At 43.9% G+C, this 25,069-nt stretch overlaps 2 protein-coding genes across 2 annotated transcripts in view; both read left to right on the top strand.

Annotated features, from left to right (window-relative positions):
- The window catches only part of LOC136426945 (dual oxidase 1-like), a 37,947-nt gene extending 16,555 nt beyond the window's left edge, over positions 1-21,392 (top strand). Inside the window, exons 13-36 of the mRNA XM_066415664.1 lie at positions 468-646; positions 1,070-1,188; positions 1,764-1,901; positions 2,331-2,438; positions 2,745-2,947; positions 3,345-3,530; positions 4,516-4,536; positions 5,342-5,431; positions 5,869-6,004; positions 6,486-6,579; positions 6,942-7,114; positions 7,424-7,664; positions 8,196-8,416; positions 8,824-8,986; positions 9,607-9,674; positions 9,935-10,037; positions 10,561-10,610; positions 10,886-11,046; positions 11,880-12,000; positions 12,456-12,682; positions 13,109-13,267; positions 13,786-13,941; positions 14,325-14,453; positions 20,078-21,392. Of these exons, the coding sequence (XP_066271761.1) occupies positions 468-646; positions 1,070-1,188; positions 1,764-1,901; positions 2,331-2,438; positions 2,745-2,947; positions 3,345-3,530; positions 4,516-4,536; positions 5,342-5,431; positions 5,869-6,004; positions 6,486-6,579; positions 6,942-7,114; positions 7,424-7,664; positions 8,196-8,416; positions 8,824-8,986; positions 9,607-9,674; positions 9,935-10,037; positions 10,561-10,610; positions 10,886-11,046; positions 11,880-12,000; positions 12,456-12,682; positions 13,109-13,267; positions 13,786-13,941; positions 14,325-14,453; positions 20,078-20,200 (3,369 nt within the window). The 3' untranslated portion in view covers positions 20,201-21,392. The remainder of the gene's footprint in view (positions 1-467; positions 647-1,069; positions 1,189-1,763; positions 1,902-2,330; positions 2,439-2,744; positions 2,948-3,344; positions 3,531-4,515; positions 4,537-5,341; positions 5,432-5,868; positions 6,005-6,485; positions 6,580-6,941; positions 7,115-7,423; positions 7,665-8,195; positions 8,417-8,823; positions 8,987-9,606; positions 9,675-9,934; positions 10,038-10,560; positions 10,611-10,885; positions 11,047-11,879; positions 12,001-12,455; positions 12,683-13,108; positions 13,268-13,785; positions 13,942-14,324; positions 14,454-20,077) is intronic.
- A 1,272-nt stretch (positions 21,393-22,664) lies between these two features.
- LOC136426944 (olfactory receptor 7G1-like) lies at positions 22,665-24,208 on the top strand. Its single transcript, XM_066415663.1, has one exon. The coding sequence runs from the start codon at positions 22,665-22,667 to the stop codon at positions 24,033-24,035; it is 1,371 nt and encodes a 456-aa protein (XP_066271760.1). The 3' UTR covers positions 24,036-24,208.
- The last annotated feature ends 861 nt before the right edge of the window (positions 24,209-25,069 follow it).

Genomic DNA, 25,069 nt, shown 5'->3' with positions numbered 1-25,069 from the left:
CTTTGATGGTCACTGACGAAAGACTGCGGATACTGTGTGAAATGTGTGACTGTTAGCAAAACTTTTGTACAAACTTGTTTTTAAAGATTGACGGTTCGCTTGAAGATGTGTGTGAAGTGAAGACAAAGTTGCTGTCTGATGTGAACGCAGTCGCATGATTGGCATCGAACTCCGGGACTGCGCTAACGTATCATAATATCGTATTTATTTTGGAAATCAGATGTGGCATTCTCCTACGCAGAGCCTCGCCCGCGAGGAGGCTCTGCTAAACTCTGACTGGCTGATTGCTGGTCAGAGGTCACGCTTTCAAAAGTGGAAACCTCAGCCCGGTTTAGCAGAGCCTCTTCCAAGTATATTTTATAGACCGAGGGCGAGGCTTTACGTAGGGGAATTAATGTTCACGCCTTGCAATATCAGTTTTTACATCCAGGCTAACTAAGCAAAATTTTCTACTCGTGTATCCACAGATGGTGTCCGAGCTCAGCGCCCTGTACGGCTCCGTGGACAAACTGGACGTGTGGGTTGGCGGAATGCTGGCGGGAGCTGGCCGTGGCGCGCCCGGAAAACTCTACAAGACCATCATCAAGCAACAGTTCTTACGTCTTCGGGATGCCGATCGCTTCTGGTTTGAAAACACACAAACAAGGCGAGTCTCTTGTAGTGATAGGCGATCGGATCCACTATCAAGAATTTTACTCTCTTCTCGCCTTTCCTTCCTCAACAGCCTCTATGTAGTGCCAGTGCCAGTCTTGCCGTCATTGTCAGACCCTTTCGGAGCTTGTGTATCTGTTTCAGGCCCTTAAATTATTTTAAGCCACTATACATAACCTTCAGCCGCGCACCCTGGGTTATTACCTCCATGAAAAATTGAGGTACTGTTTTTGGCGTGTCTATCTGTCTGTGTTTCCTGATACATGTACATGATTTGTGGTCAGTATAACTTAAGAACCTTTGGATGGATTGTGATGATGGGTAGGTATTTGCTTCAGTGTTGGGAAGAAGAAGGTCAGGGTTATTGTTGTACTTGTGTCATTCAAGGCTGTACTTATTCCCGTTCCTGGTTTTGCAGTGGTTTCACCGACGACGAGCTGAATACCATTCGCGGCATCAAGTTCAAAGAAATTCTCAGTCACGTGACAGATGTCCCACCTGCGCAGCTGCAGGATGACGTGTTCGTATGGAACAATGGTGAGTCAGTCGTTTGAAGCGCCAACAGACGTAGCGGCAAAGACAAAGATGCTGTTATACTTCGACAGACGATACTGAAGTCATGATGAGAAATACGCGCTACATGGACAATTTACATTCCCGATTGTTAGATATGTTACGGCTAATACTTACCATGGGTACCTACACGTTTTGCACAGCAGTACTTTCTATCTATCTATCTATCTATCTATCTATCTATCTATCTATCTATCTATCTATCTGTCTGTCTGTCTGTCTGTCTGTCTGTCTGTCTGTCTGTCTGTCTGTCTATCTATCTATCTATCTATCTATCTATCTATCTATCTATCTATCTATCTATCTATCTATCTATCTATCTATCTATCTATCTATCTATCGGAAATCGGCCGGGACTAAACAAGTATATACATCACTCCACATTGCCCTATCCAACATCATTTGTCCTAAGTGTTCATTTGTCTTAAGCAGTACTACTTGTCATGGCACACGTAGTTACTTTGTTCGATATCGGAAAACTGTATGGATCACTGATAAACATCGTGTATATGTAACTGGTGTTACTTCTTCTCGCAAAGACGGTAACGGCTCTCCTCTTGAGGTGGACCCGGCGGACCTGGAGCCGTGCACCGGTCGGACGACTTTCAGCTACTTTGACAACGTCGACTGGGTCACGTTTGGGGTCACGGTCATCGTCCTGTGCCTGTTTCCTCTCGGTGAGTTTTCTCATGTTCCTTCATGATGTCAGAAACGTTGTGTGATGTTATGGCACGACGACATCGTGATGTAGTGGTAGTTTGTCCACGTCTCATACATAAAGGATTTGCTACGCTAAATGTTCCATTGTGTGTGTACAGTCTTGAAAAAATATCCATGTATGTAACGAGTGTGTCATTAGATCAGATGGATTGACGGCTACATGAATGTATCTATGGCGATCACTTATCAGCCAGCGAGTTTGTGATGATGGTTATGTTATGTTATGTTACGTTATGTTGTGTTGTGTTATGTTGTGCTGTGTTGTGCTGTGTTGTATTGTGTTACGCTGTGCTGTGTTGTGTTGTGTTGTGTGAAGTGGTCGCATTGGGTATAACATTTTTTTTTTAATTCGAAAGTCATTTTTTAACTTACAAACCGCGTTTTAGGTTGCGTTTTCGTCATCATGGTGGCAGCCTGGAGAAACGAACTGCGGACGGAGAGGCGACTGCAGGCTCCGAAGAAGAAACTAGATCTCCCTCCTAACGCTTACCAGGGTGGGTACACTTAGTTACTTCAATGCGACAGTGTATGCATATACACCGTGGTTTGGACAAGCTGTCGCTGAACATTTGGCTGATAATGTCATGAATATTGTCATGACGATTTAAGTGTCCAAATTGCACTATTCAGGTCATTAAAACGATTGTCCAATATATTGCCATTGATCTCCAATCCAAGTGTCCAATATATCGTTAGTCATTGACAATAGTCATACGACATCTTCAAGACCACGGGCTTTACCGTCGTGTATCTCACCGTACTGCATCAGTCAGTATATAATAATGCCTCCTTTCATGTAGCGACGGAATGGCAGGGCAGGAGGTTGCCCAGCAGACAGGTTGTTGTGAACCTGCAGAGCCCGTCCCTGATAGACGTCAGGGACACGAAGGATACAGTCGTCCGGCATGTCAACATCGCGAAGATCGCCCGCGGGGTCATCATCGTCTCCACTGACAAGGGCTGCAAGTTCCTGTCCATCCACATCCCCAGGGAATATGATCTGGTAAAATGGCTCTGATGGTTTTGTCGCTTGATAAGCAAATTGAAAGAATATTGTTTCTATATTGGATATGAATAAGTACTCCTAAGTATCCTATTGTCATTGATGTACATGTATGTGAAAGTAATGATACTTGGCGGTTAAACTTTTTCACGACTAGGACGGTACATATTGGACACAATCAAAGGTCCAGGTGTCGTGACTGTACACGATATGCTTTTGTTGTCCCCTCTTTTCACTTGAAAATCTTGTTTGTGGTGTTGTCTGCGGACGAAATGCAACATCAGTGGTCTCCCTAAACATTAGCCACCACTCTCCTCCATGGAGACACTGTCGACCAGCGTAAGTCTATAGAAAGTCACGCCTACTTAACGAGCATTTCACCACGCGTTCCGTGCAGGTCCTGAAGTTCTCCAGCCACCACGAGCGGGAGACGTTCCTGGCGGACCTGAAGTCGTTCCTGACCGCCCAGCAGGTTCCGGTGGAACTGCAGGAGGTGGAGCAGGGCCAGCTGCAGAAACAGGCTGTCACCATCGAGGACCGACAGAAGACACTGGAGGACTTCTTCTGCAGTGTTTTTCTGCAGGTAGGCCACTGACTTTGTTTAGGCTTCTTTCCACTTGACGGCGATTGCTGTGTGACCGTACAGTGACCAAAATTACATTTGTATGTGACCCTTTATATATTCGTATTTCTATATGATGCAAAATGTTAAAATATGATTTAAAAGACAATAAAACACACAAGACCAAAAAAAATGTTTTTTATCTAGGAAATCCGCTGAGTGATCTGTCAACTCTATGGTCGTTCAGCGGTCGCAGCGCGGTCGCAACCTCTGGTGGAAAGGGGATGTTAACACGATCACTTGGGATTCGCGAGTGAGATACTGATGTGTAGTTCTGGCTTGGAGAAATGATATGTCAATCCAGCACTATTTTGACCTTCCTCTGGACTAATTATGGACTAAGTATGGCGTTTCGTCTTCCTCTACCTCTAGAAAAGAAACAAAATACTTGCCTAGATATAGCCAACACTAGTTTTTGAATAGTCTCTTGTTGCAATAATGTCACTGTCACGTGTATGCTTCTCATGTTTCTGCAACGTACTAACAATTAGCCTTCAGGCAGGTCTTTGCCTAACACTGTCACTGGCATGTGAAGTATGAACGAAAGATGGCGTTGGTACGCTGGCACAGAGGCGCAGGGATGTTCCTGCAGCTCAATTTGTAGCAGCCCTACAGTTGAGCTTCTAGTCCCAATTAGTTGGTAACGGGGAGACCCTTTTTAAGTCCAAGGAAGTGCATCTCTCATGATAGTGCACCCGTTTTCCGATGGGGCGTAAAATGGGGGTCCTGTGTTCGAGGGAAGGGACAGCATGGTATACCCTGCTAGAGTAACAGCAAGGAAGCTATGTGGAAGTTATGTGACAGTGAACATAGTTGGATATGAATTATGCAAATGTAGGCCTAATTTGCATAATATATTTTTCATGGAGATCTAAGGTCTCCAAACTCTTGTTTATAACTTAGAATTATAAGTATCACTATCTAACCTACATGTTGTTTCTTTCAGTCCAAAGCCTTTGAAGTCCAGGTATGCAATGGTAATGTTCTTTCTGGTGCCACAAAAGGTGTTGAACAAGACCTAAACGACTACTAGCTAGTCCGGGGTTGCAAGTGAATATATAATGGTGTTTTTAGAAATAAGGAACACCTTGGTGATCCTTGGTGTGTATGGCTCGACCTGGTACCGCTGGTGCGTTACATTGCGGTTGCAGGTGCGGTGGTGTCGGGATGTTGAGTGCAATATGGGGCAGACAAGTCCCACCACAATTAAATGTTTGCATTGGCAGAGAAGGTGTCTAAGAATACATTAGCACAAGTACTGATTTATGGCGCGAACACATTCGTCGTAGGTCGTCGTACGACTTTAATGTCGTAGAATTTTTAAGCAGGCTGTGACAGAACCAACCACCGACAAGGATCTAAGAAAGCATTTTCCGTAACAAGACAGTTGAATTTTGCGCGACACATGCACAGTTATCTCAAGAATGCCCTCAGATTGCGATCGTACGACATCATGTTACGTTTTGGTTTGATTTGATTGGGATTGCAACGATACATTGCACGTTGGACACAGGCAGCTATTGCTGGTGTCGTGACTCACATAAAACAATACAGAACACGTAGCAAAACACATATTGCATTGACTTAGGTCCTATAGATCACAAGCAAAGCAATGAATACAATCTAGAAAAGCAGCATGATGAAATAGGACCTAACTAGTATAAGTCCATTTAAACAGTCTAGTGTAGTTACTAGTAACGGTGACGCTGTTTATTCAAGAGCCACAAAAAGTGCTATGAAATCCAAGGTAATTTTGTTGAATGTGTTACCAGGCGCTGAGCAGCTCCCGTGCCGTCGATGACTGGGTGGTGCAGCCCGAGAGGTGGAAGGCTAAGAACGCGCTGGACTGTGAGCTGACTAAGGTAACCGACTGGCTCGTTTGAGTCCTTGCCAACTATGATACGGCAAAGTGGATCACATCATGTAACATACATGCTGAAAATGAGGGGTCAAATCCACGACCTTATTTGACCCCAAAGATGAATGGTCTGAACTCCATTTGAAATAATCTAGTTTGCAAACTTGCAAATACTCACTGAAACAATTTCTAGTAAAATGTTGGATAGCTTGTTACACGTTTGGCTGTAATTCAAAATGTACGTTCGTTTCACAGTCCACACCTTACTCTTGTTACACAAGTAAACTACCTAAGTAAAATCACAAAAAAAAAGGAAAAGCTATAAATGAAGAAGTGTATAATGACATTCTGTGGCGTCGATGTGGCGCAAAGGTTTAGTTGCCGATGTGCCAACATCTAGCACAATTTGTTAATGACATTCTGTGTGGCTGTTTTACGCAGGTGGAGTTTGCTGAGGCCATGTCCCTCCGCCCGGACTCTCAGTTCGTGGTGCAGATGTTTGACCTTGTCGACAAGGACAAGAACGGCTACATCTCCTTCCGGGAGTTCTTAGACCTCGTCGTCATCTTCTCCAAGGGTATGACCTTCACAATCAACCATTGGAAAGCCAACAACCACAATCAAGCGTTTTGTCAATGAGTGAGACAGGCTGGAGAAAACAATTCAGATACAGCACATGTAGAAGGGTTCTGTCCTTGGTGCTGAAATGGTACTACGTGCTTTACCGATGTTATTTAGTGGTTGCTCAATCGCTATGAGTGGCAGTGATATTCGTCACGCTAACTTTGGCTAAGTAAGAGAGTTATACAGTTGGTTTAACGACTCGACGAAGCTCTAGAGATACACCCAGGTCTTTCATATATGAGATGAGAACATATTACACGTTTTATCACCATTTCAAAGTAAAGTCACCTTTTAGCACACTAGTCCATATGATGTTATAGAGCCATGATGTAAGGATGTACAATATAATTGTTTATACGTAATATTATACGTATCCTTATGAAGAAACGCAAGCACATGTAGTCTTATGGTAATGATATTTGCACTTGCCACAGGAACCATGGAAGACAAACTCCGCGTGATGTTCGACATGTACGACCTGACCGGGAATGGCCATCTCAGCAGGAAAGAACTGACGAACATGCTGGGGTCAGTCAGTGATAAACTTTGAACATTTTCTTTAATATTACGCATAAGATACACGAAAATGTGTCTTAATTGGCATCGCGCTTAGTCTATAGAATATAGGTTGTTGATGGCTCTAAGCAATCTTAGATATGGATTGAATAAGACGCACACAAACGTACAAGAGAATTATTGTATTGACTATTGATTCTCCAAATTCAGAATGAAACAGAGCACCAAAGGGGTCAAGTACGCATGCGCGGGAATGCACTGGCGGGAGATCAATTATGTGGTATTCCACGACCGATGCACTATTTAGTGACGAAATAGGGTAAACGCTTTCGACATGGACATAACTTCAATCTCTTCTCATTTTGTGTCCACAGCTCCTTGATGGAACTGGTGAGTAACAACACCACAGGCCGGATAGAGGACCTGGTGGAGTCCATGTTCGCGGAGGCCGGGATGGAAGGCGAGCAGGACATGAGCTTCGACAAGTTCGTGTCGATGATGCAGGACCACAAGGAGGAGCTGAACCAGGCGCGGCTGAACATAGCCGGTACTTTGTTAGGTCATCTTCTTCATAGAGCTAAACTTAGCAGGGGCATCCTCATTAGATAGCATTAAACAACGTCTTTAGCTAGATGTGCAAAGGTTAGGTGTGACAGGTCGTTCGGTGTAATGTAACCAGCTGCTGTCGCGCCGCGTGGCTGCAAAGCTGACGCGTTACTCCGAAGGGCGATTAGACTAGCTATACACGTGTACGTATCGCTATGTAGGGAAATGCGAATCATTGAGTGACAATATAACATTGGTTTCGATCAGCCAAAACAACACCATGAGTAGCCCTGCTCTGTCTCCTATACAGGAAGTGACTGGACGACTCTTCGTCCCACCCGCACCAGCGTTCCGAAGGAGACCGGAAGACGACGAAGTTCTTCGGTGCTTCCGACAGGACCCTGGCGGCTGAGGAGGGCTAGTGCGCCCGTCACAGTGTCCAGGAGCGACGTTGCCTCTACCACTCGACGAAAGACGCCTCCAAAGCTGGACCCCATCCCTTCTGTACCTAGTACTGCCGACACGACAGATGGTGACAACGTTAAGTCCAGGTAAGTTCCATACTCACACAACGTAGGCATAGTACAAGTCTGCATTAGTTTTGCACGTCCTTGTTCCCTTTCCTGTGTTGGAACTGCTTATATGCTATATATATACTTTATATATAGTTCTACATACATACATGTATTGATATGATAGATTCTGCTTTCTAGAACTGCTGAGTTGGGCGCCTACAACAAAAGACAATTTTCCTCAACTTCCTTTTAACCGTTGTACCGTTGTGGTTGTGAATATCCAGGACAATAACATTTGTTCACTACTATGCGAGATGTTATAAACGCTGTCAGTGTCAAAAGCAAGCAACACAAGCCCAACACTTACGAGGACGAAAGAGAGCGTTAGGCCGACAGAAGATGTATACTAATGTATACTGATCAGGTCATTATCTGACTAAATCGTGCTCCTAGCGGCCGGCCCGACGGTGTTGGGGGAGGGGGTCATTAACCCCAGCCAGCAAGAGATTGCGTAAACACAGGCTAGGTTACTATCATGCTCAACACAGTATTTTCTTACAATATCAGTGATGCCGCTGCCGGTACAGCTCCCAACGGCAAGCGCAGGTCGACCGGCCGCTCGTCCTCAGACATCAAGGTCCAGCTTCTGAGAGAGACATACCCCGCCAGCGCCTACCAGAGGAAGGTACAGGCCTTCAAACGATGGGTGGAGAACAAGAGGCTGCAGATCCTGTACCTCATCTTCTACTTCTTCATCACATTCGCCCTGTTCGCAGAGAGAGCGTACCGTAAGCTGCTTGTTGCAAGATAATGTGAAGCTATAGTTTTGTCGTTTTATTGGTCTGTTGCAAGCAGTAAGAACGAATTTACAACCGCCAACAAACGATTATCTCCATTTAGACCGGGAGAGATAAACAGCTAGAGAGATAAAGCGAAAGAAAGGGGGGAGAGAGTGCGAATGAGTGTATGTATATGTATATGTATATGTGTGTGTGTGCGTGCGCGTGTGTGTGTGTGTGTGTGAGTGAGTGTGTGTGTGTGTGTGTGTCTGTGTGTGTCTGTCTGTGCGTCTGTGTGTGTGTTTCTATGTGTCTCTGTGCTCGAACATTCCACCGAGTAGGCATGATCTCTTCCTTTGAAACTGGAAAGTGACTTAATTGATGCCCATGATAGATATTTCCCGGCCCATCTACAGATTACGCTGTTGAAGCGGAGGACTTCGGGATCCGCCAGCTGACTCAGTACGGCATCATCGTGAGTCGGGGCGCGGCCGCCTCCATGTCCTTCTCCTTCTGTCTGCTGCTCCTCACCATGTGCAGGAACAGTCTCACCAAACTGCGCGAGACTTTCCTCAACAGGTGCGAGACTTGAAAATGTTTTCCTATGTGTTACACAATAGACCTCTTTAATAGCATTAATGTAGACAAAGCAGTTACAGATGAAAGGGCCACATGGAAAACTGCAAAACTACATGAAAAACTACCGTGTACAGGGACAGTCTCACCAAACTACGCGAGACGTTCCTCAACAGGTGCGAGACTTTGACAACAGAGCTATGTATCGGCATGAAGGTAGTCAATACAGTTACATGTGACATAGACAGACTTCTTGTCCTGAAAAGCTATATGTTATCAGCTAATCTTGATGGGAAGTTTTGGTTGTCTACATACCAATATAACATTACTTAATTCAACATTAACAACTACATGTAGCTTCCGTTGCAGACTCCTTCTGGCTGTTTTCTTTTTCAAGTTACCGTTTTCTTATTGACTATCACATTTCTTTCCTATCGCTGGCCAGCAGCAAGAACAAAAATGTAATAATAAAAGTATAACTTGAAGAAGAAAACAGCCGGAAGAAGTCTGCAACGGTGGCTAATCAACAACGCGCATTGTTGATACCAGCACAAAGAATACCCTGTTGTGTTACTGTTATGGCACACTGCTTTGATGCATTTTACTGTCACTTGTTTGGACAGGTACATCCCCTTTGACTATGCCGTGGACTTCCACAAGATCGTTGCCATCACGGCGCTTGTTTTCACTAGTAAGTAATTGGTACACCTGTTACATCTTAGCTACACTAAGTTTAAGGTCATGCACAATTTGTATTATCATATCTTTACGTGTTCAAGAAATGAGTGATACATATAGTAGCAACACTAGTTTTAAAAGCCTTGAGCCCTTATCAAAGACGCAAAGAGAGCAGGTCTAAAGTAAGTATTCAACCCAATGACAATATGTTAAGTATCACTAAATCGATGTGCCAAATCACATCCAGTTATATTTTTCGTACTCCTCGCACAGTTCTCCACACCCTTGGTCACCTGGTCAACGTGTACCACTTCGCCGTCCATCCACTCAACCACCTGGTCTGTCTCTTCCCGTCTCTTAAGGAGTTCGACAATGGGTACGTACTGACACCAGCAGACGATATTAACACTGTAGCATCAATTGGAAGACTTGGACGTTTATAAAGCCCCTATCTCACTGGACCCGCGGCACGTTGGTGACATCGCTGCAATCGAGCGATTTGACAGAGCTCTCAACGAATTCTATCGATTAAAAACCAGTCTTTTTACGCATTGTGTGTTTTGTTGTCTTTTTTAGTCATACTTGTACGTTTTGCATGATATTCCCGTTATATAGTCAAGGGTAACACATATCCAGTTTAGGACGCAGGGAGGCCGCCAATGTGCCGCGTTTCCAGTGAGATAGGAGCTTTAGCAGGCAAGACCGTTTTTTTCTGATGAAATATTAGCAACAATGTCAGAATTGTGTTGTAGGGTATGTTACTGCCGTCTATGTCTATGAATGGTAAAGTTGCGGTACATGCCAGCAGACAGAAGTGCGGAAAACTAAGACTTTGTCACCTTAGAAACGCCTAGATCTGAGATTGTACCTGTCTAACTTCTTTGATGTGTTTTTCTCAGATCCGACCAGCCGCCGAAGTGGTACTGGTGGGCATTTCAGACAGTGGCAGGTAAGATAACAACACCACGAGTTTCTCCTGAACTACCATTTCGTTACCAATGCAGCTTCTTTGTTACTTGGGTCTTTTAACGGCCAACACAAATATATGTTTATATGATTATCGAATATTGTCTACATCGTAATTTGTATTGTTAAGAAGACCCCTAACATCCTCCCTTGAGCTCTTGAAAAGCGGCAATTGCCGAGGTGTGCAATGCTATATCTGTATGCGTTTTTCAAGATAAAATAAAGGTTGCCACCAATTCAACTTTTATCAATTTCCAGGTGTGACCGGCGTCCTGTTGCTACTGGTGGTGTCTATAATCTACGTGTTCGCCACGGGGTACGCCCGGAGGAGGGCCTTCAGCGCCTTCTGGGCCACTCACCAGCTGTACATCGTCATGTTCATCCTAACCGTCCTGCACGGCAGCGGCAGGCTCATACAGGTACAAGGCCCCTTATTACCTTCGCCGAGAAGGTCATGTTTTCGTCAGCGTTCGTTCGTGTGTGTGTGTGTGTGTGTGTGTGTGTGTGTGTGTGTGTGTGTGTGTGTGTGTGTGTGTGTGTGTGTGTGTGTGTGTGTGTGTGTGTGTGTGTGTGTGCGTGTGTGTCTGCCTGTCACCACAATAACTCAAGAATGCCAGAGGGGACTGTTTTGATATTTGGATATGTAGGTAGCTCTTGGTGAGACCTCGAAATGAATAGATTTTTGTGCCCCTAGCACCTTTCTATGGTACTGGAGCGGAACTTCTGGTTCTGCTATCTCGTGTTCTGAACACGTTACGGTCATGATTTTTGAGTGGTAGATAGCTATTGTTCGCCTGATTTATTTGATTCACCCACATCGGGAAAGACTCCTACTCTTCTCGATTAGTGTGGTTGGCTCTTTTACCTCAAGGAGTGGCTCTCTTCAAACACTAGACCACCATTTAACGTCCTATCCAAGCCAAAGCTAGGTATTCACTTTTAACTTAGTGAAGTGAGGAAATTCGTGTTGACTGCCTTTCCCAAGGGCACAACCTCAACGGGACATGTTAAAGGATTCGAACCCAGGATCTCTAGACCAACCATTCTGCCATTACCCCACCGCGACGCCACATGCGTTTAAGATAGACCATCTGCTTGCATCTTTGGCTAACATAGCCATCTTACAATGTTGTACTTCCACACATTACTTAGGGATTACACACAATAATACATGATGTCTTGATAAGGTTAACAACGTATGTTCTGTTGTAATTGTATGTTTTCTTCTCCCTTATCCCTATCTTATACACAGAACCCCAGCTTCCACTTTTATCTGGTTGGTCCGGCCATCATCTTTACCCTGGACAAGTTGGTGAGCATCAGTCACAGGAGGCAGCTCGTCGACATTGTCAAGACGGAACTCTTGCCCTCAGGTAACATACGTCATCAAACTCTCAGCTGGTATCACCACAATATGCATGAACTTGATAATTTAAGACACAAAAGACAGCTAAAACGCACTCAGCATTGTAAGACACACTCATCATCATAAAACGCACTCATCATCATAAAACGCACTAATGTCACTACTTCATTGTCAAAGAATGTGCAAAAAGGAAGCAGAGAGCAAACTAAAGTATACCTAACCTTCCTATGCAGACTAGACTTTGTCTCGCATGCTGTGTCATATGTAGTTCAGTTCAGTTCTTGATAGTTCAGTTCTTTTAGAGATCCTTCCACATGAATAAATGTTGTTTTCTTTTTGTTTTACCTTCATGGAGCTCTTGTTTCAGGTAGAATATTTCATCAAACTTTCAGATTGCATTATCTCAATATTCTCTTTCGAGTCTTTGCGTTAACTTCACCGCTTCTCTTCTCTTCACCGCAGACGTGACCAACATCCAGTTCAAACGCCCAGATGACTTTGAGTACAAGTCCGGTCAGTGGGTGCGCATAGCCTGTCTGGAGCAAGGGCCGAACGAGTACCACCCCATGACGCTAACCTCCGCCCCGCACGAGAGTACCCTGAGTGTCCACGTGCGAGCGGTCGGGCCCTGGACTGCCCAGCTGCGCCGGACATACGACCCGGAGAACATATCTACCGGGACCCAAAAGGTCAGATCTATTTTCAGATAGCACTAGAAAGGGACAAAATAATGTTTTTCCTGAATGACTACACCTTCAAATAAAAGGAGACTGTTGGTAGCTTTGTGTTCCTATACCACGATGCATTATTTCTTGCAATTATCGATTATATTGGGGGATGGATCTTGACATCAATTGTCTTTGATGTAGCAGTGTATTTTCAGACAACTCAATCTCGACAACTGGGTAAGATTTGGAAATTACTTTCGGACGTTTCGAGTGACACCCATCACTCTTCTTCAACGTCACTAGAATGAATTTGCAAAACGAATCAATACTAGTACACTGTACATATAAACTGGAATTCCGATTGAACTCGACAAAGTCACTAAACTCATAATTATAAACGTATGTAGCAGTGTAATTCATCGTTAACTCTCGGTGCCAATCGCGTAGATCTTCCTGGACGGACCGTTCGGGGAGGGTCACCAGGACTGGTACAAGTACAAGATCGCTGTGCTGGTGGGAGGGGGGATCGGCATCACGCCCTTCGCTTCCATTCTGAAAGACGTGGCCTACCTGTCTTCTACTGGAGCCAACATGAACTGCAAGAAGGTAGGATAAAGGAGAGTCTTGGGAAGTACGGGCTTTCAGCGCCAAACAGCGGAGTTACATGCCTAGGCTAAGGAACATTATCTATGATTTGGAGACCCCAGTTGTTAACCTGGGGAAGCATAATTTTGTAAGACTGACCCAATGTAATATATGTATTTCAAATAGCTTTGATAACCCTGGAAGTCGTATGGACTTCGTTCTTCTTATCTGTGTTTTTACCTTCGCCAAGAAGGTTATATTTTCGGTACTGTTGTCTGTCTGTCTGTCTGTCGTCTGTGGACAGCATACAACTGTAACTCAAGAAGCTGTGGAAGGATCCTTATGATATTTGGTATGTTGGTAGGGGTCGAGAAAAGGAAGGCCAAGTTTGATAATGGGACACCTAGCGACTTTCTATGGTCCTGCTGCGAAACTCCCGGTTTTGATATTTCGTGTCTTGAAAATACCATGGTCTTGATTGTTTTAGCAGTAGATAGCTCTTATTCATGTTTATTTCCTAACGCCACTGTGTCGCTTAGGTGTATTTCCTGTGGGTGACGCGGACCCAGCGCCATTTTGAGTGGTTCATTGACATCATCCGTGAGGTGGAGGAGCAGGACAGGCGGGGGCTGGTGGCCGTGCACATCTTCATCACACAGTTCTTCGAGAAGTTCGACGTACGGACAACCATGCTGGTGAGGGAACATGCCTCATAATTAATAGTCATTCACCAAGAAGGTTATATTTTCGGTAGCGTTTGTGTGTGTGTGTGTGTGTGTGTGTGTGTGTGTGTGTGTGTATGTGTGTGTGTGTGTGTGTGTGTGTGCGTGTATGTGTGTATGTTCATTTGTGTATGTGGATGAACAGCATAACTCGAGAAGGCCTGGGTGGGTTGTCTTGTTGTAATGATTTCTGTAATTGTTATCACTTTCAGTGTCATACTGTACTACTCTACCTATCATTATTATTACGGATGTCTTTACAGTTATTATATGAATTCCATGATTTATTGCTCGATTATTAAGACCGTTTTGGCACCTCATATTTTGACTGAAAGGACTTATTTCTCTCCCCACAGTACATCTACGAGCGCCACTTCCAGCGGCTGTCGGGGCGCAGTCTGTTCACCGGCCTGCGGGCCACCACTCACTTCGGCCGGCCGGAGTTCGTCAGTCTGCTGGACTCCATACAGCACCAGAACCCGGAGGTAACGATAATACTATTTACGCAGGACATACGTTTGGTGTCAATCATCAACACGCGTATCCATCCGCTTAGGGCGCGGTCACATCCGTCGTAGGCCGTCGTACGATTTTGATGTACGATTTTCAAACAGGCTGTGAGTCACAGTGTGGCAGGAGCAATCACCGACAGGCATCTAAGACAGCATTTCGTTAACAAGACCGCGCTTAGTTGCGACACATCGTTCCAGCCATCCATTGCCTGTAGCTGTACGATCCGATGATGGCCCACTTTTCTGTTGTTAAAGTAATGTTCATGGTGAGCGATTCACTGCACGAAATGGCCACGTATCCTGACGGATCCGACGTATCCGGAATCGGGCCTCATGGCGTTTCCGAGCGAATCCGGAAAAATCCCAGTTCACTGCTCGGATACTGAGGTGCCCGCAGATCCGACCAATTCCGACGCCGTATTCCTCTGGATCCGTGATGCGCCTCGGATACCCGAAAATATTTGTGCGGATCCCTCGTTTTTTTTTTATATTTGGAATGTTCGGATTGTTTGTATGTCGGTAGTTGTTTCGGATCCTGACGAATAAATACACACGGCACGGCATGATCTCATTTCCTGCAGATCCAGAATTGCGCATTATAGCAGACACGGAACGTTTCCGATTGAATCCGATGCACCTTAGATCCGACAATTCCGGCGCCGTATACGTCTGGATCCTTCATACGTTTCGGGTACAGATACGGAACGTTTCCGAGCAAATTCAGACAAATACCAGGTACAGCTCAGATCCGGCAATCCGGCAATTCCGACGTCTGGATCCGTGATGCGCCTCGGATACCTGAGGATATTTGCGCGGATCCTTCGTTTTCAGATATTTGTCAATATGGCAGAGATAATCGGATTGTTTGTTTGTCGGTTGTTGCTTCGGATCCTAACCAACAAATACACACTGCACGGCATGATCTCAGATCCTGAAAAATCCAGCGGATCCGCAATCGTGCATCATAGCAGATACGGAACGTTTCCGATTGGATCCGATGCACCTTAGATCCAACAATTCTGACAAATCCTGACGTGTACGGAACACGGATTCGTGTCCGATCTCCCACAAGACACTGCGTGTCATGACGTCAGGCGCGAGAAACGGTTTTGTCGGTGAACAGCACGGAGACAAGAACGGCGTTTCATCACTCTCTGTGCTTAACATGGCATCGTCAGAGTCTACCATGGTCGACCAGTGATTTTTAGTGACTTGAGAGTCGAAGGGGATTCGGTGTAAACTCAAACGAGCGGCATTGCGAAGTAGTCTTCTTCGTGCATGCAATATTCGTCGCCCCCCTCCCCCTTGTAAAGTTGGTAGGGAGTCGATTCATCATTTAGAGGGACTGCCCTTTGGTAAGTACAAATTGGAAAATTCCTGTTTCTAACTAGTTTGAACGTCAGTTATCCTCCTATTGTGGCTTGACATATCATCGCATTTGCATGACAATAAGAATTGTCCAGTCGACCTGCACTTCTACACCGTTAGGATCTAGGAAATTTATAGCTTTCAATTTGTTCGTTCTTGCCAATGGTCAACAGACATTTGTGTCTGGTTAACGTTTCAGATACAACATAGCAAGCGGTTGAGGGAAAGATAATTAAAGATATCCTGTAACGGAAGAGAATGTCATCAGTATTTGTCCCACAAAGGTCCCACAGTTTGTGGATAGTGAGCTGGAACTTATGTGGAGGTAGTAGTGTGTTTCAGTGATTATTGCATTCAGTTATAGCTGTACATGTTTGATCAATATCATATTCAAGTTATGAATGTAAGTTTTACGTATTCAATTAAACGATGCTAGATTAATTTTTTTACAAATGTGATTATGTGATATGTTTAATATTTGTCATTGTTTCCCTTTATATATATATCCTATACAGCATCGGCAGATACTTCCTTCACAAATGCAGCACATGTTGTGAGGACCTTAGCTTGGCTTGAAACAAAGCAATCAGCTGTCAGATGCTCAGAGTACCTCAGGCTCCTTCGCTAAGGCTTAAGGCCATCATCGGTACACTTCAATGTTAGCTGAGACAGGCATGATGGATACCCATTGTCCCTTGTTTTTTGTTAGCTGCTGTGATGAAACGAAGCCCATCACAGCAAGGAGGTTATATGGTCTATATTACCTCCTTGATCACAGTTATGTAAAAATCATGTGACATGTTACTTAAATACTAAGTATGTGAATTGATATTTATTCATGATTTGGTTTTATCATATAGGAACTGGTTCATCACAAGATGAACTCCAAGCTGAGTCCAACATGCAGATACAGAAGAAATCAGCCTTGCCTGTACCTTACCAAGAGTGCATGGAAGAAGTGAACTCAGATGTAGTCAGAGAATGGGGAGAGGACGATTATACACATGCAGTTCCACGGCATATACTACTTACGTGTAAAATGTGGCGTGTCATCATGGGAGTTTTTCAGACAGTATAATGTTACTTTGAAGTTTCTATTTTCAACCTCTGTATTTGAAATTAATTGTATCTGATATCTTTTAGACGAAGAGCTGGCCACAAAGGCTTTCATTACTTGAGTAGAATATGTAGAACATGTAGAAATTTTTGGTCCAAGTGCACTATACAGCAGTAAATATTACCACCATAATTAAATGTGATGGTTGTTAATTGTAATACATTTTATAACAATTAAATATTGTGCTTACACAACCCCAATTTACCGACATTAACCTGCATATGCAGAGGTGCTTTGAGTATGTGGATGTCCCTCGGCCTGTCTTAAACGAAATGGATTATTTAGCCACATAGAACTTCCGTATTGTATTTGATAGTTTTTGAACTTAGAAATGCATATATGTTGAAATATGAAATAATGTTACATTCAGGCTTTCCCAAAACTTCCTGTCATTGAATAATAATGTTTTGGGTATCGTTAAATTAAGAATGCACGCGTATTTATGAATAATCAACCATTCTATCAAACTTTGTGTGTTTGATTTGTGCATATTCGTGGCAAATACAAACATATTCAGAGTCACAATATGTCAAAGATTGTAGAAAGTCTGTATGTTGGATCAGTCTGTATCCGTGGCAAATACATACTGTACGTATCTGTCAGGATCTTGGGCAATTTCGTGCAATGTACGGCCCCATATCCGTCGAAAATTCCTATTTTTGTATTCCTCCGGATCTGAGGTTCCGGATCACAGTCCGCTTGTATCCGTCAGTATCCGCAATTTTCTTTTAAAAAATACAGAAAACTTCCTGTACGTATCCGTCAGGATCTCTGGCATTTCCGTACAGTGTACGGCTCCGTATCCATCGAAAATACCTCATTTTCGGATTCCTCCGGAAATATTCCCGATCCCGGTGCGGAAGTTTTCGGATCCGTTAGGTTGGATTCGTCAGTATCCGTCAGTATCCGCCAAAAATACAGAAAAATCCCTGTACGCATCCGTCAGGATCTGTGGCATTTCCGTACAGTGTACGGCTCCGTATTCGTCGAAAATACCTTACTTGCGGATTCTTCCGGAAATATTCCATATCCCAGTGCGCATTTAGTCGGATCCGTCAGGTTGGATCCGCCTGTATCCGTCAGTATCCGCCAAAAAAACAGAAAAATTCCTGTTCGTATCCGTCAGGATCGGTGGCATTTCCGTGCAGTGTACGGCTCCGTATTCGTCGAAAATACCTTACTTTCGGATTCTTCCGGAAATATTCCATATACCGGTGCGGAAATAGTCGGATACCTTACACGAATCCGCCTGTATCCGTCAGTATCCGTCAGTATCCGACAAAAATACAAAAAAATACCGGTACGTATACGCCGGGAAACGAGGCCATTTCGTGCAGTGATTCAACTCAGCAGCCAACTTCAATAGCGAATCAGTTACAAAAGACGCAATTGTTCCTTTCAGTGAGACACAAACCAGTTTGAATGCGATTTTCTTTAAGCCCCCGTCACAAATGAAGAATTTAGCTCGGCCGACTTGTCGGCGAGCTCCAAATGGCGATTTTCGGGCGAAGTACGACCGACGTCCTGTCGATTCTACGGGCTTCGGGCGAATTTTCGGAGCTCGGCCGACGTTCGCGTGTCACTGGAAGCTGCGCTTAAATTCAGCGAGGCCTCGGCGACGATTTTCGAACTCGCGCAGCTCGTCAACAGTTTGCCCGTAGCTCGCCCGAGCAACGCCCCGCGCTCGGCCAATATTCGGGCGGGCATCTGAGGATTTTAGACCCGATTTTTGGTCGGTCGGAGGTCGCCCGAACTCTTCGGCCTCGTGCGAGCCTCGCACGGGCCTTGATCAATAATCGGACGACAGTCGTCAGTGTTCCGGCCGACTCATGAAAAGTAAGGCGTGCTTCGGGCGAGCGTTGTGCAGGTGTTGATGGGAGCTTGGACGGGCCTCGGCCGAACACCTTCTTGTTTATAGATAAAAGCAAACGACAGTTTGGTTTATAACATAAGATGATAAATGATATTGTAATATTAACTAATACTAATATCAACTTGTCGAAGAATGCTGCCAAACTTTTGTAATGAAAGACAATTCAATGCAAAGTTAAATTTTCATTCAAAAAGAAATATTATAAATAAAATGTTGACACAGAAGACAATGCTTCTTGTTTCTTTTTAGGTATTGGTTTGGATGCTTCAATTTGTTTATTAATGATTTGGGGCTTGACTTTTGAGGTTTGCCTTCACTTCCTGAGTGTTTTCTCCACAAATGACTAGTTGAAAGTCCACTGAGTCATTATAGATCTATGTTTGTCTGCCGAGGCACGCCCAGGCGTCGGCAGGGCGTCGATAGGCTTATCAACGGTCGGTCGAAGCTCGGACGGCGTTCGCCCGAGCCTCGGTCGATTTCCGTTTGCTGAAAATGTTTGGATCGGGGTTAAACGACTGATCTGTTGACTTTGTGGCTCCTGCACTTGTATTTTGATTGGTCTATAACAAAATTCCTCTTTATGTGGTTATTTTCAGTGTGCCCACCTACTTCATTCGTGACCTACAGATTTGCCACAACTCAGAAAGTAAAGTTGGTCTAAATTTGAGATTGTTACCAGGCCATTTGATTCTGACTTCGTCCGTGTCCAAGAGATGGTACCGTCTTATGTGGGATTTATGATTATTAGTGTTCGACGGACGTCGCCCGAGCTCCGTTCAATTTGTGACGGGGCAGGTTTTCAGTGAAAAATACGGTCGACGCTCGGGCGAATTTGAAATTCGGCGAGCTTCCGGCGATCTACAAAATCGGCCGATGCTCGCATGAATTGTGACGCCGGCTTTAGGGCCTTATCACAATTGTGCGTTTGTTCAAGTGCGTATGAGCTGCGCATTAACATTTTGTGGAGTTTAAGTTAAGTTTTCGGGGAAGAAGCTGTTTTCTACTTTAACCTACCGTTGTGCAGCCTAGTTATCGAACCAAAGAAATGATTTCTTCGGCTGGGAACTTAACCTAACCATGCTGACCTGTGTATACGCACAAGTGTGCAGGGGGCTTTATATAATCCGTACTGTCCCATAGATAGCTAGATTCTCGCAAATCAGAAAAAAATATGTTTCGCCATCTTTATTTGATTTGAAATGGAAAATGGTATATAACTTCTATTTCTTGTTCCCACAGGTCAAAAAGATCGGCGTGTTCAGCTGCGGTCCTCCCGGCATGACCAGGAACGTCGAAGACGCATGCGCACAACTGAACAAGAAAGACCTGGCGCACTATGTCTCTTACTACGAAAATTTCTGATCTACTTTTCACCGTCTGAAATGTTTTCTCTTGTCTGCTACGTTTGTCGCTAGTTCAGGCTTTCGTTTGTACTAAAACGAATTGCCGGCCTGTGGTGAGCAAGCAGTAAACTACGGAGGATAGTACCCAGGTGCTACGCTAGTACGGAAAATGACATAACTCTACGCTTTCGTACACCCCTGCGGCATCGCATGTCAAATAGCCGTACACGCTGATCTGTAAAGTTTTAGAATTAAGAATTAATTGATTGACTTGCGTGTTTTATGAATTTTGATAGAGGCTATGTTGTGCTAGTGTGTGTTTAGTGTACCAAACGTTCATAACGTTTGATAGTGCCATTTGTAAAAGGAAAAGTGACCGCTTACTAGTAACGACTGTTGTAGAATACTAAATATTTTAAGTTCGCAGTGAAGAGCTCACCGTGAAAACGAACATAAAACCACCGCGAACGTTCTGCATTTATAGTATCATTGAATGCCTGAACTAATGCGTTGTTTATAAGACCAATCTTATATTATAATGTGGCAAGAGCAGATGTCGATTTTTTTTACCTTCAACGTTATACTTGTTTGATAGTCTTTATCTAGCAAATACTAATTGTGAAGGCTACAGGTTGTTCCGCTACATTGTCAGATCGCTACAGTACTGTTCGTTACATGACAAGTCGTTTCGCTACATGGCACAAAGTTGTTTCGCTACATGGCACAAAGTTGTTTCGCTACATGGCACAAAGTTGTTTCGCTACATGGCACAAAGTTGTTTCGCTACATGGCACAAAGTTGTTTCGCTACATGGCACAAAGTTGTTTCGCTACATGGCACAACGTTGTTTCGCTACATGGCACAAAGTTGTTTCGCTACATGGCACAAAGTTGTTTCGCTACATGGCACAAAGTTGTTTCGCTACATGACACAAAGTTGTTTCGCTACATGGCACAAAGTTGTTTCGCTACATGGCACAAAGTTGTTTCGCTACATGGTACAAGTCGTTTCGCTACATTTGAATGTTATTTCTCTAGATAGACTAGTAACATTAGAACCAACAAGGTACCATGATTTTGCAGGAATATTAATGTATCTGTGTGTAACAAGCTATTAATAACAGGCCGTGGAGAGCAAGGTAGTTCATTTGTGCGCAATGATTGTCTGAAAATGCAAAGGCTGTCCCGCATAAAGTTTTTCCTACTTTTGAATTTTACGGCTTGCCCAACTTCTTTTGTCGTCAGAGTTTATTGGAAGGGAGGGGGTTTGTAGTATGGGTGAAATCATATCTGAGTACTGATCTCGTATCACCACCTTGGCAATCTTGAGAAGAGTCGTTGTTAGTTATATATAGCCCGTAACCTCGGAGTGGCCTTTTTTAAAATTTGTTTTTATTGCAACATTCAAATACATGACATGATGGCGACAGACTCAAGCTTACAGCTTATTTCCGTGTCGCCATCAACAGAATACATTACAAACGTAGAAAACAAATCCTGAAAATACTGAAAATGAAAAAAAAGGTGCGGACAAGCAAAGCATAAGAGCAACAAATCATCTCAAATAAACTACATGACAGAAATCTTGAAATGTAAGAAAATTGAAATCAATAAACAGATGAATATGTGGGCAGGTACTACAAGACTGGTAGGATGGGGAGTGGCCTTTGCGTTACACATTGAAGTGACCTTCGGGTCTTGTTACGTGGCGACCATTGAGTAAAAAAAGGTATGTTTTGATGAACGTGTTAAATCAAGGCTAATCTTCAAAGGTGCTGAATTGCGCCTAACCTTCGGCATTGTACAGAGTCTTGTTGCTGCTTACGTCAAAACTGAACGATGAAGGGTAAAACTATTGCTCTGTCATTTTCTTATTTGCGCAACTCGGCAGAAGAAGAAGGAATGTTCGAATGAACGTGTTGGATAATGCGGCTAATGTTCAATGGTACTGAAGTGAATTGCTTTTAATTGGTAACCGTGGGCACCGTACACGTTAGTATGAATCCTGTAGTTACCTGGGTCATAATTGAAGAATGACGGGTCAAAAAGCACTTCGCGTATACGTATGCACAAGAGGTATCTTTTCGGTTCAATGACGTCATGGCATATTTCTATACCAATACAGATAATGATTTACCTATCCTCTCATCATCCCTAAAAAGAATAAGGAGAATATTTCTTATTTATAATATAGTCTCATATATATACATTGTATTTGCATGAAATAGGCTCACATCTTTTGACAGTTCAATAATACGTGGATTGTAAATATAACCACCGACAATAGGGGGCTTATCATTGGTCGAGGAAAGTAGCCTTGAGCTAACAATTAACTTAATTCAATATTAGCCACATCATTCAACATGCCTCATTCAAACATTTCTTTTGTTGCTGCTGATATGCGCACAGAAGAAAAGACAACTACAGCTAGTTAAGAAGCACATATCGTCCTCCTCTATCACAGTCTCTTACGTTCATCGCGACATGGCTAACCTCACTAATGTCTCAGTAGGACGAAACAGTACCGCGTTCTTCCGTACAACTTCTCACGATATGGACAACTGGACTGGAACTCCCGACTATAATCACAGCATCAACGATCAGGAGGACGACTTCCTTGCCTCCAGTCTGACGGCCAAGGTCCTCCAAGTGTGCTGGCTGGTCCCGTCCTTGGTGCTGATCCTCGGTCTTAACGTCATCTTCATCCTCGCCGTCGCGCGCTCCCCGAGTTTGCAGAAGCCGCGGTTTCTCCTGCCTGTCAACCTCGCTATTCTATACATCCTCCTGGCCCTGGTCTTCATCCCGAACTCTATAAACAACATAGTAGGTGAGAGCGCTAGCGACTCTGCCTTTCTCTGCCTGACACAGTGTGGTGTGTACTTTGGCACGGCTTCCTGCACAGTGGCTACGTTATTCGTGATGGCGTGGGATCGTTACCGAGCAATTTGTGACCCTTTCCATTACCTTGAGGAGGACGGTACCCGCTGGACCGGGTTCAGGGTCCTGGCTGCATGGGTGTATGGCACAACTATCAGCGTACTCAGTGTTATTTTTACCCCCATCGACGGAATAGATTTTGCCTACATTCAAAACAGTAACTTGTACTGCACGTTCACAGAGATAGGTGCAGATCGACAGTCTCGTGTTGTTCAAATTCTTCAGTATACTGCCGGAATGGTCCTCATCGGATCAGCAGCATTCATTTTTATCTCGTACTTTAAGATTTACAGAGAAATAATGAGACAAAACACTGTCGAAGACGGGGGTTTACCGGGAAACCCACAAGGCGGTGGAAACCATCACAGGCCGTGGCGAACAATATCCATTCATCTGTTCATCTTTGTCATATTCGCGACAACAGTCTGCACAAATGCAATATTCAGGTATATAACAACAACAGGACAGAAAACAGTCACCACAAGCGTACTCAACCGCCTTGCCCAACTCGTGTACTTGACCGTGCCGTGTTTCAGCAACCCCATGATCTACGGTTTCAGGGGAGAAGAAGTCCGGGCGGCCATACGGACACTTTTGAGAAGACGGGGGCGAACCAACAGTACAGACCTTGCCCGTGGACACCGCGTTACGAACCAAGACACGACTCGACTTGAACACGTTTCTCCAGAATCAGATGTTCCGGCGCCACAAGGTCAGACCAGGCTGTCCCAGAGACCCGCAGAACCCGAGACTCCACTCGAAATTTCGTCAGACTCCGACGACGATGAACAGATTGCCAAAACTGTAGTTGTGAAAGCGATCATTGGAAAAAGAAATCCGTTCAAGCTGCAGGGCAGCGATAAAGATCACGACAGTATAGATATCGAACTGCCTGGATATGTCTCATCGCCGCTATGATGACGCAGTTAAGTACATTTATGTTGTTGTGTATGAAAATAACGATTGATAAATTGTAGGCTGTATCTTTCCAGTTGTGAGCTAAAGAAAACACCCCATTGCTTTATGGTAGGCGGTTGTACTTGTGGAGATATGCTGTGCCTATCCAGCATTGGACACTTCCTCTTTACAAATACAAAGGCTACGATTTTGTACATGTACATGTTTTCTGACTTTGATAAACAGATGGGACTGTTTTGATGTGCAATTCACAATCTCCGTGTTCTGAATGTATGGTGATGATTATGAAAGTTAAAACCAAGAATACAGATTTCATACATGTATTGATACTACAACTAAAATATTAATCTAAAATCATGGAATATCCTTCAGAAATACTTTAAACGCTTTCAGTGTGATCATTGGAATTCACAACTTTGTGTCATCATTTTGCGGGGACAGAAAGACGAAACAAAATCTACCGTAAGGACTGGCTTCATTTCTGAAAACAACATCTCTATCCTTAGCTCTCTGTCTTGAATATTAGAGATACGCTGATATTCCACTAATGCACTGTGGTTTCTTTCTTGAATAACGTTAACGTTTTCCATTTGTCGCTTTAAGCAACTTTTGTCTGCAGGTAAGAAAGAAGCAATCATCGGTCTCTACGATTCTCTTTACTAACATTTATACCCTTGATATGCTATTGTGTTTGATTTCTTTCTTGAATATCTGTAATTGCAGCCCATTTTCGTCTACGCGAAAGGGGTAATCATAACTGAAAGCCCTCATCACGCTATAAATGCGCGTAATCATCTGTAGAATAGAAATGATGTCAAGTCGCCATTGACATCGATAATGTTGATACAGAGAAGATATATCCAGATTTACTCACAACGCACAGGGTGCTATTAAAGTTTCCAAGGCTGTGGTTGAATGGCTAATTGCAGCCTTTCAGTGAACAATGGGCAATTAGCAGTAAGTCACGACAAACCGTGATGATATGATGATGATACGAACGTGATGATATGTCATTGTGTTGTAAGGGCTAGCTT

The sequence above is a fragment of the Branchiostoma lanceolatum genome, chromosome 2 (assembly GCF_035083965.1).
Source record: "Branchiostoma lanceolatum isolate klBraLanc5 chromosome 2, klBraLanc5.hap2, whole genome shotgun sequence".
Classification (NCBI taxonomy): domain Eukaryota; kingdom Metazoa; phylum Chordata; class Leptocardii; order Amphioxiformes; family Branchiostomatidae; genus Branchiostoma; species Branchiostoma lanceolatum.
This window is presented reverse-complemented; position numbering and strand designations above follow the sequence as displayed.

Coding starts and splice junctions, on each gene's coding strand:
- LOC136426944 (XM_066415663.1), top strand. CDS start 22,665: ATGGCTAACCTCACTAATGTCTCAGTAGGACGAAACAGTACCGCGTTC.